Consider the following 11,366-nt stretch of genomic DNA (forward strand, 5'->3'; position numbering starts at 1 on the left):
CCTTCCTTCCTCCTTTAACTACAGCTTTGTTCAAATACCCCATTTAAATAAAGCAGCATTTTTGTTGAGCACCACCATAATTATCCAACAGCCTACAAAAATAGATGAAACGTGAGCATTACCTCTGTTTCAAACTGAATGACATTATTTTTAGATTGGAATTCTTATGATTTATCCCTATGGTGTTATGTGAATAAACTTAATAGTCAGTTTTAACACTTTAAGGCTTTAAAATGTTGACAGAAATAACCCAAACACCATCTGGACACAAGTACACCCATAACATTTGACCAATCACACACCTTCTTGGTCACTGAGAGCTATTAATGATTGTAAATATTTACCACAGTCTGTAGTTAATAGAATTAATTTCTATGACACCGTTTTTATTTTTTTCATTTCTTACGACAAAGCTTTATTAAGAGAGGATTCACCAGTTGAAATATCTGGGCTGTTATGGTAGCTTGGGGTTTCCTAACACATGACGTAACTAAACCGATAAAGAGACACAGGAGACGAGAGTTTTACAAGATTTGATTTATTAACTATGATACAGATCACATAAGGCCTTGCTGTATACACCATTCCCATTGAGACAAATTACCATACTCAGTAAATAATGAGTTTTTTTTTTGTTTGATGTTATCATTTCAGTTTACAGTACTTCATTTATTTATTTTTGTAACATTTCCACCCCACCCCCCATCATTTCTTAATATTTTTTTTATTATCTCTTAAATAGTGAGAGTGGTGGAGCCCACTTCCTTGGTCCGGAAGAAATCATGCACTATACTGGGCTGGTCTCTCAATCGTTCATCAAGAAATTGTTAAAAATGCTTCTTTTTTTTAATTAATAAAATAAACCATAAAAAGAAACTTTCTCTATCACCACTGACTAAAGGGAAAAGTGTTAGACCCCCTAACATACCAATAAACAACCATTTGAATATAGCTTTGCTTGTTTCTGAATTTAACTTAACAGACATCTGTCACCATTGTTGCAAAAAAGAAAAAAAAAAAAACAAGAAAAAGGAAAGCAATGCAGCCACAAATTATCGCTCAAAGTCACATTTTCAATTTTTTTTAATTATCCAATGTTCTCCTAAACTGTCACTTTTGCTTCCCATCTCTCACTCAACCCTTTTTTCCCCTCCAGTCTTTGGCTGCCTCACAGTCAGTTCAGTATTAACACATTGATATACACAGGGAACGCCACTGGCCGGCGTTCACACACAAGTACCAGTGGTCACCCCTCCTTCTTCCCTCCGTCTCCCAAATAAAGATCCCATTCACCAGTTTGCTGTCTGTCTTCCCTCCCTCTCGCTCCCCCCTCCCCATTCTCTCTCACACTTTCACTGAGGATCAGTGTGTGTAATCTGGACGAGCTAACAGGGTTACACAGTTGGGTAATGACCGCGAGAGGAGCTGCATTCCTCTCCTTCACGTTTGGTGGGATCACACTGGTGTCTGGCCATTTGCCAAGCAACGCTTGCTAGCATGTTAGCTCCGACCTGCTCAAACACACACTCTTACACACAAACTGTACATACACTCACACACACGCAGTAAATAGGTAGTGTGGACTGATAAAAGCTCCTTTAAGCTGAATGTTTTTTTTCTTATATCTTTGGGCAGAGAGAGAGAGACGCGCAAAGATGCAATTTAGTGTCAAACAGAGCAGGTGACCTCAGTGAGCATCTGCTTAACATTAACACACATAACTTCACATTCTTACTCAAACTCAAAGCACGTGCATGAATGCACACGCACTGCAAAACCTGCTTCGATCGGGGCTCAGCAATTCTCCTCGAGCCCCATCTTGCTGGTTTCTACGGTAACAGCAGGCTGTGAGCAGAGGAATTCATTCGAGTCATGCAGACGGATGAATGGACTGTCTGTTCTGTCTGCTGTCTCTCACGGACCCAACTGTCTCTTGGACAGCGAATGACGAGGGGAAGCGGCGGCGTAACAGTCACGATGGAGGGAGTTTGGCGTAGTGGTTGCACTCTTGCAAATTACATTTTGCGTCCACCAAGAGCAGGTTTTAATCTTTGTTTTAGAGACATGTCTCTAAACACTGTCTCATGAGAGGACAACACGCTGGGGCCTAGAGCAGCGGTTACCAATAATTTCCAAGGATAAAAAGCCTCCCACCTCTCAAGGCTTGAGCCTTACTTCCAGCTCTTATTTCTTGCATGTAATGCTACATTGTGCCTCAGTCTCTAAGGCTTCATATTCTTTCTCTAAAATAACTTCTGGGTAGTGGAATGAACTCCTTTACAAAGGGCTGAATGTTGAGTCGGTGCCCACAGGGGACTAACAACTAAAGACACAAAGGCAATTTCATTCACTGCATGCTTAACCAACTGCAATGTGGCCACATGCTTTGCGGTTCCACTGTTAGGATCTATGTAATCTCAACTGATTTTTACCAGATTTAAAACTGCCACAGTTGCTTAATTTATAATTTTACACTTAAGTTTAACCTACTTGACAGATTATTCTTGACAATTGCACCTAAGAGAGAATCTGAAGCAACACAAACCACAGTAGGAGAAGGATGCTACGCCCATGCAGCAGTGGAAGCAACGGCAATACCCATTTCTTCCTCTAGATGTCAGTGGTGTGCTCTCAGAAAGAGACAGTAGGGTGGACTGACAATAAAGTGAACAGTGGCTGTCATGTTATGGCAGCTCCAATTTAAAATGTGCCTTAAAAGTGCTCAGAAAAGTGCTTTATGAACAAGGTCCTTGGTATGAAAACTGCAGCACCAGCTCACTCGTGAATCCACCACAGCGTGAAAGAAGAAACATGACAGGCGGGGATCCAAACCTGGAATTATTTCCACTCTCTGTCTAATGCAGGGAATTTCAACAAAACGTCAGGGATACAGGTGTGCTCAGGGAAGCAGCCAGCCAGCCAGCCACACATTACACTAGTTGCCAGTTCGGCTGGGATTTTTCATAAATGAACAACATAATAAAAACAAATGGGGACAGTGGTAATGGGAACGTTGACTGAAGGCTTTCACCAAATAAAATAAAATAATCACATTTTAAGCTGTTTGTGTTTACGAGAACAGAGCATGAGGATGAAGTTCAAAGTGACAGAGAGTGGGAGGAGCCTTCCCAAAAATGCATAGACAGCACAGTGCCCACAATCCTTTGCTCTAATTTGCTGCCCAGTAGATCCAGTCGGGTGAGTTTTTTTTTTTTTTTTTTTTTTTTTTTTTTTTTTTTTTTTTTTTTAAATGTGCTTGGCGTACTGCCTCAACTAAAACTGATTTTGTCTGTGTGTGTGTGTGCGGCAGAGTAAAGGGTTGACAGATAGGAATTTGTGATCGAGGAGAACATCCTGTTGGGTGAGCAGCAACTCGTGTCTCTTGCTCAAGTCCTCTGTACAGTGGTGAAAGAAACAAATGTGTGTGTTCAGGCTCTCTTATCCACTTTGTCTCAGATGCAGCCTCCAATTACATACAGCAGGTGGATTGATTTGCAGAAAAAAAAAAAAAAAAAAAATGAAAAAACAAACGTGTGCAGGCCACCAAATTTCCCAGCACAATCAGAAGCTAAGGGACTGAGGAGAATGGCTGTTGGAGGCACACTGGCCACTGGGTGTTTGCATTAAGTGCATGGTTGTGTGTACGCTGAAGCAATCCCAACATAAAGGACTACACATTCACCCTTGTAATTTACTTCTTAGTCCCTCCCTGAGTCCCTTTAACAATTACTGATACATCTGACTCTTCATTCGCCTGTTTGTCTGTAGATTTGCTATAAGGCAAGGAGGGCAGATCTAGATGAAGTGAGACTGAGAGACAGAAAGGGATAAAGTGGCAGGGAGGGAGAAAGATCATACTGTCAGTTCAAAGGCTCCTCAGTGTTTCTCCTTCCTGGCTTCTGTGTGTCCGTTTTTCTGAAAGCACTGAAGGCTGAAATAAATGCCCCCCTTCTTCTCCCTGTACATACTGCATCTCACTCGCTCTCTCCCAACTTCCTACTTCAATTCATCTCCTTCACATCGTTCCCAAAACTTCAAAATCTCTCATTCTGAAACCTTTAAACTGAATCTTGTTATCCTTCTGCTTTTTCCCCCTCCGCTTTCCCTTGATCCCTGATTCACAGTGTGTGTTGCTCTGTCGGGGGGTGATGCGGGTGCAGGGAGGGCGGCAGCAGGGCCGGGAGCGGCGACTGGGGAGTAGGAGGCGGGGAATGGGATGGGGACTGATGCTGATGGGAATGATGGTGGATAGGAGGACCATAGTGAGGAATAACAGGTGGAGTGGCAGGGAGGACGTAGGGAGTTGGGGACGGAGCTGTTGAGGATGAGTAGCCTCCAGCCATGCAGGAGTAGGCAGAGGTTCCTCCTCCGGAGAGCGTAGCTGTGGGGGAGCCAGGGAGGCCGTCAGCCAGTGGCTGATTGTAGAAGAAGTATGCACACTGTTGGATGAAGCTCTCGATGATTGTCTGGTAGGTGCGGGTAGCAGTCAGAGCATCCATGGTGGTGAAGTCTGGTCTCATGAGCGTGGGCCAGAAACAGATGGACAAGTTCTCACTGGTCATCAAGTTCATCTTGTTGTTCTGGCTCACCCTGGAAAACAGAAAGAAAGAAGTGAAATTATATGATCATTGTCGGCAGGCTACCCCCCCCCCCCCAAATATCTGTAGGAAACATTTTTGATAAAACTCAAAGTTTCTAGAGAAAAACTCATTATTTTGAAAACAAACATAAATCATACATAAAAGTAAACCAACACAGTTCCAGTGAACAGATTGCACACATTATTATTTGTTTATGTAAAGGAATGACATTGCTTCACTTCGCTAGGTTGCATCGACAACATCACACCACTGTCAACAGGAACATGGTGACATTGGTTATGCACATGCACCTAATCAAAATCAGTGTTTTATTTTATGTCTTAAATCTTGAATTGGCCCAGGATCTGATAAGGTCCTTCAGAGCATGAGCGTGTTTCACAAATTTTGAGTTTAGAATCTCACAGAATATAATTACGTTTTTTTCTTATGATGTGAAGTTCAAGAGTCTCTCAATTTACAACCATGTAGAGGTGAAACTGTCTCTTGATAAGATAAAGAAAGCCCAAACTGTAAAATAACCTTATTTTTTTAATAACTGATATGCCCCTTCTTTTTTATTTAATCATCCTGTCACCTTTAGAGGGGGTTAGGCCCTCAGGTCGATGGCCACTATTTTATATACACTTTTGAATTCAGGTTTCAGTTTTCCTGACACATGCTGATAACAGAATTATTCATTTATTACATAAATTAAAATGTAACATCCACTACCCTCCATTTCAAAATAGAGATAACGTGACCACGGCATTAATGACGATCATTTCTCAGACTGAGTAAAACCTCTGTTCATCAGTAAGCTCATCACACTGATATCACCCTTGGGTCACTTGACTGTCTGACCAGTGGTGTAGTCAGCACAGTCGCCAGAAGTCATCTGACCCCCACCGTTCACTCACTTGTTCAAGTGGCTGATGACATATTTGAAGACCTCATAATTCTCCTTAGGGAAGCGGCGCAGAACATCCTTCATCGTCTGGAAGCGCTGCTCCCTGTCGTTGATCTCTGAATGGTGGCAAAGAGAGACGGGAGGTTAGCAGAAGGGAGAAAAGTGGCTGAAAGACAAGATTAGAAGAATCTGAGGAGAAGATGTCAGGGGAGAGCGAGTGGAGAGTAAAGAAAGATTAGGAAGGGATGGGGAGAGCACAACTGAATAGCAGAGAGCTTGAAGAGCATGGGGAGGCAATTTCAGCTCTAAAAGCAGAGGTCTGTGCAGGACACATTGATTTAATCCTAATATAAAATTTTCTCCCTGACAAAATCAAAAATATTTGAACGGACTCCAGACTAGATTCATAAAAATAATATATAAAAAAAAACAAAAAAAAAAACCCCATTGGACAAGGACCGCACACACTGCAGCAGAAATACACCATGCATACACCCATTACAGTGTCCTGCAGCTTACAGCAACACACACACACACACACACTCGCACACTGACACACACTCAGGGTGTGTTAAGCCTGATGGCAGTGAGGAGTGAGTCAGACAAACTGACGTCACCGGCTAACACAGTCCATTGAGAGTGCGGGAGTTTGTGTGTGTGTGTGTGCGTGAGTGAGGCAGAGAGCAGCAGCGAGAAACAGCAGATGTTCTCCTGCACATCACAAACATGATTTACAGTCGCACAATCTGAGTTTGTATTCCCACAATGAGGTCAGTGCGGATCAAAAACAGATCTGGGACCGAACGACTTTACACAGTCACAGTTTCCTCCCGCTCTACATCCATCACGAGCGATCAAAACTTAACTCGAGTTCCTTACAGCTTATTTAAAGTAATGTCACCATGACAATATCCACCAAAAATCCACCCACCAGCTTTTCTCTCCGTCGCCTTTTTCTCCACCTCTCTGCTAACCCCAATTTGCTATTTTCCACAAATGACGCCTTTCTCATCTCCAACTCTACCATAATTTTTCTTCTTCTTTCACCCTCACTTCTTTTCCTCTATTGTGGTACAGACTGCAGGAGCTTTATCAGGTCTCTGTCACAGCTGAAAGGTCACGCTGGGGGCGTTAGAAAACAAACACACACACACTCAAAGACATGGGATGCAGAGCTCGGTGAGTGACAGCAGCCTCACAGCCCAGGGTTAAATCTCTCTGGCGTGATGCAAGACTAAGCTATGCTTTAAATCGCCATTCTGACAGATTACAGGACACAAAGAGAAAAAGCGAGGCTGTGGAGAGGGCAGGGGCACTCTCGTTTATCTAACATATTTTCTCATGACTTCATCCAGACCCTAGTGCTCCTGCATCCCTCATCACGCTGCGCAATCAGCCCCGTATCCTCCTTCTCAAAGCCTTAAATATTCTCCCCTCCATCCATTTCTCCTCCTCCCGTTTCCAGCCCTTTACCAAGTGACAAATCCAATTCTCCCCATGGGTGGATTTGGATTGCAGGAGTATTGCTTGTTAGGTTAAAGAAAAGTTACAATGAAGGGGAAAGGATTTCAGGCAAAATCCAATCCATCCTCGGGTTTTAGTGCAGAATTCCCCACACATGCCTCAACCTCACCGTCCCCACAGCCCCAGGACTTACTGAAGGCCTCCACCAGCTCTGTCTGCATGCTGTAGGGCACCAGAGGGTCAGGTAGCTCAGAGAAGAAGGCCTTCATGGCACCTGCCACTGTGTTGATGGTGAAGTCTTTCTCCACCAGATCGAGGCTGTGGTCTAAGGGGAAAAAAATGAAAGGGAAATTCGACATTTTAAATGCAAGACAGATGTATGCCAAATATATACATCCCAACTGTGCATGCATAGAATGTATAAGAAAAAATAACTCTTCTAATTTCATCTAGTCATCACGCCGGTATCATGAGATCAATGCTTTATCCCTGGACCACACAAGTAAAAGAAGGCAATTTAATACATTTGAGGACAGTGAACAAAATGGTACCACGTAGGGATGCATACATATTTATTGTTTTCCTCATTATTTAGTCCCCCTCTGCTGCAGGGAAAGAGAGTAATCTCTATTATGAAAAATAGCTGAACTGTCTTTCGGCTCTTTGTGCCGTCTTTGAAGATATAGCCTAGCCAGTGCAAAATTCATTCACCGAACTGATGCCACTGTTGTGTGATTATCAGTGTTATCCTTTTGGCCAATCAGTCAATACGTTTGATCAATACTTCTTTGCATCCATGGAACCGATTAACTTTTCATTCTGTGCTACTATTTTTTTCTTTGCTCATTGTACTCACCTTTGAATATAAAACTACACAAATTCAATACAGCAGCATATGACATAATGCAATCTTGAATGGCAGCTTATTCTTTTTTTTTTTGGGCTGCTCCTTTTAGGGGTCCATCTTCGTCTCACCCAATCGCTAGCATCCCCTTCTGTCACACCAATCCTCTTCATATCACGATATCACTACATTCATAAACCTTCTCTGTGGTATTTCTATTTTCTTCCTGCCTGGCAGCTCCATCTTTAACATCCTTTGTCCAATATATTCACCATCCCTCCTCTGCACTTGTCTAAACCAGGTCATTCTTGCTGAGATGATTCTCTGATGTACTCATTACTAATCTTGTCCTTCCTCGTCACTCCCAGTGAAAATCTTAGCCTGTTTAACCCAGCCACCTGCAGTTCCACCTCCTGTCCAAACCATAGATCATAGCAGGTTTCAGTATCATCTTGTAAACCTTACCCAATATTTCAAACTTTCCGAGATCTATTCCCATTAACAGCAGTGCCTTGTAGAAATAATGGGAGATGATATAAATAATTTTTGTTTAATATGATGATGCACTTCAATTTGCTAGGTCTTCATAATGCCAATTTTCCTAGATGCTTCCAGTGTCACACATCTTAGAGACAAGGCTGGCCAAACAGACTTCTCACTTCATAGTTTACTTGATATAAATATCAAAGTAAACTATATCAAATAGCATCTCTGTTGATGTACCACAAATCATTTTAGTTAATAAACATAGTTAAATAGAACAATCAACGACAGATAATTGTAAAGTTAATTTGAGCAAAGAAAGAAACCAATAGAGCACCACTCTCCCAGAGAGCGTGTGTGTGGGAGACTTAATTAAAAAAGCCATTTTCTGATAACTTGTTACTTTACAAAGGTAGTATGTGCAGAAAAAAAGAGGCAAAACAGACAAGTCTCACAGCTTCAGTTTAACAAGTTCTTGAAAGTCTGATTTGAGCTCCCACTTTTAGAGTTTCCAAGCATAGAGCTTCTGATGCTGCTTCACCTGTGATGAGTTATCTGAATCTTCGTGGAAGTGACGAAGTGCCATCTTCAGCACTGCTATGAGACACCTGCGCTGTAGCTTCACCTGTAATTGTCTTGTCCCATCAGCCTGAGGCTCAGAATGATTCAACACTGGGTTTCAACTCTGATTACCAGAGTAGGATTTAACCTCAACCAGCCGTGGATGCATGAATACACACACACACGAGCCATCTTTCTGCGCCATCTATCTCGGCAGCTGCAAGCTTCATTAACCAAACCAATCTGCAGGCAATTAACTGCCCACACCAGACAGCCACATGCATGGAGACACACATCGAGGGCTCTTGTACCAAGTGAAGCTGCAAGCGCGCAGAGAAGCAGGTAGACGATGGAGGAGGAAGTAATCTAAGAGGAAGTGAAGGCCAATTCCCTCAGAAGAATTAATGCTCCAAGGTTAATTAAGGTGATACAAGATTGTAACAGATAGAAGCAGACAGACACCTGTAGGTGTGCATCTGAGGCATATGTGCACATGTACGTGTGAGTACAGTAGGCACAAAGTAACACACCTTGCTCAAATTGCCGCTGCATGCTCTCCATATCTGCCTTGTTCCCACAGACCCTGTAGATGCCCTCTGTGTTCAGGCCTGGTGGAAAGAGAAAGAAAGAGAGAAATGGTATTAGCTCACAGTTATTTTCATATGTTTAATTTGCAACAAGTGTCAACTATACGTGGGAGCTGCTGAAATAACATAGAATTGTGTGAGAAAAAGTACAGCTACTGAAGGCTGTGCTTTTTGCCTATGTCCCCTTCAATCTAAACACACTATTAGCACAATTTATTAAACCCATAAAGCACTCCTGCAGGTCTGCTAATAGCCCATTGGTCCATTGTGAGAAATTCAGGCCATCTTAGTGCCACAATGCTATAAAATAACATGAGAAATTGTAATTTGTTTTTCACAAGCTTTTTCTCTCCAAGTTAAAAGTCAATTTGCAGCCTAAACTCAACCACAATAATATGTACTTTATAAGAAAAGCAATGAAATCAAGCTAAAATTCAAAGTCATGATTTGACATTCTGAACAGACTGATAAAGAATTGTAGCAAATATGAATCCCTCAAACATGAGATCTCAAACCACGAACACAAGACAAAAGAGTAGCAATGAGTGCTACTTTTCCTACAAGCCTTACTGCTCCTATTGCTTACTGTTTAAATTTGTGTTTTTCCAGACTTTTAATGGCTCACAGCAGGTGCGCACTAATGCAACATGATTGAGGTAGCCAATTAAATGCTTATTATGTCAGGCTGTTGGATTTTATAATCTGTTTACTGCAATAATCTATTCTAATATAACCTACTATAATTTTTGACAAATGCACTGATTTTTCATACCAACTACGGCAAACACTTTCTTTACATATTAGAAAGTTTGCTAGTAGTCCAGAACACACACACCTAATGAACAAATTGGAAAAACTGCAAACAAGCCAAAGTGGGACAGAAAGACACATGGAGTGCCAGCATAAATGAAAGTGCACTTCATTTTGGTTAATTAATATATTTCCCCCCCCCAAATCTACATCCTTAAAATCCTGTATTCGCTGACACATTGGTGGCAATCTAAGAAGACAAAGAGCAATCCAGAGGGAGTAAAGGAGATGGGGAGTGGCAGAAAAAAAATGGGGCCTGAAAGGAACAGGCAGGGAGGAAATGAGAGAGCTCTCAGTCAAGGCATACAACATTGATCTCCTCCCCTCCTACCAATCAATTACCCACAAAAGCTTTTCGAGCCAGACACTAGGAAAACAGGGATGGGAGGACAGATACGGAGAGAGGGAGCAGTGTAGTAGTGGTGTGGTGAGGGAGAGATAGGTGCAAAATAGAAAAAGCACCCGAGGATGGGATGGCCACTGGGGGAGTGTGAGGATGCATAGTCAAGACTGATGAAAGAGAGAATGAGAAAAAATAAAGGGATTAAGATAAGGAGGGCTAACCAGAAGGATGGAAAACTCCAAAACACACTACTGAGGGAGGTTAGGGGACAATGAGAAGAAGCTAGTGGCTATAGAAGGTGGAAAAAAAAAAAATTCCTTGTCCTCCTGATAAAATCACTCCAGGGGCACGGCAAAAATAAAAATTTCCCTATGACAAACAAGTTTTTTTCTGCCCCCTCAGACATTTTCTTATATACCTTTTTAAGGCTTTTCCAATTCATAAAACAGTTTATATTCAACAAATGAATTATTGTCAGCTTTGGTGCATATACCTTTAAGCACTGCACACACATTTTAAACCAGAACAAAAACCTAAACTACACTAATCTGTGGTGACTTGTTAGCTTCCAGGAGCAATCAAATGGTCAAAAATGCCTGTAGCCCTGCAATCACACAAACCAAGAGTGCGATAAATGTTCCCGCCGCGTTAGAGGCTGCAATTCTGCAGAGTGTTACTATCTGACACCACTCCAGCTGATCCCACATCAGCCCAGATCCCAGTCTCTCTCAGGGTTCAGCAGCCCAGAGGCTGATTTCATAGTTCACCATGGAGACGAGCGGTCGCT

The 11,366-nt window shown here is 42.2% G+C and overlaps 1 protein-coding gene across 1 annotated transcript in view; it reads right to left on the bottom strand.

Moving 5' to 3' along the window:
• Positions 1-522: 522 nt before the first annotated feature.
• arhgap35a (Rho GTPase activating protein 35a) overlaps positions 523-11,366 on the bottom strand; it is a 61,598-nt gene continuing 50,754 nt past the window's right edge. The window contains exons 4-7 of the mRNA XM_024804993.2: positions 9,370-9,447; positions 7,145-7,276; positions 5,498-5,603; positions 523-4,590 (exon numbers count right to left, since the gene is read on the bottom strand). Of these exons, the coding sequence (XP_024660761.2) occupies positions 4,119-4,590; positions 5,498-5,603; positions 7,145-7,276; positions 9,370-9,447 (788 nt within the window). The 3' untranslated portion in view covers positions 523-4,118. The remainder of the gene's footprint in view (positions 4,591-5,497; positions 5,604-7,144; positions 7,277-9,369; positions 9,448-11,366) is intronic.

The sequence above is a fragment of the Maylandia zebra genome, linkage group LG14 (assembly GCF_041146795.1).
Source record: "Maylandia zebra isolate NMK-2024a linkage group LG14, Mzebra_GT3a, whole genome shotgun sequence".
In the NCBI taxonomy this organism is placed as follows: domain Eukaryota; kingdom Metazoa; phylum Chordata; class Actinopteri; order Cichliformes; family Cichlidae; genus Maylandia; species Maylandia zebra.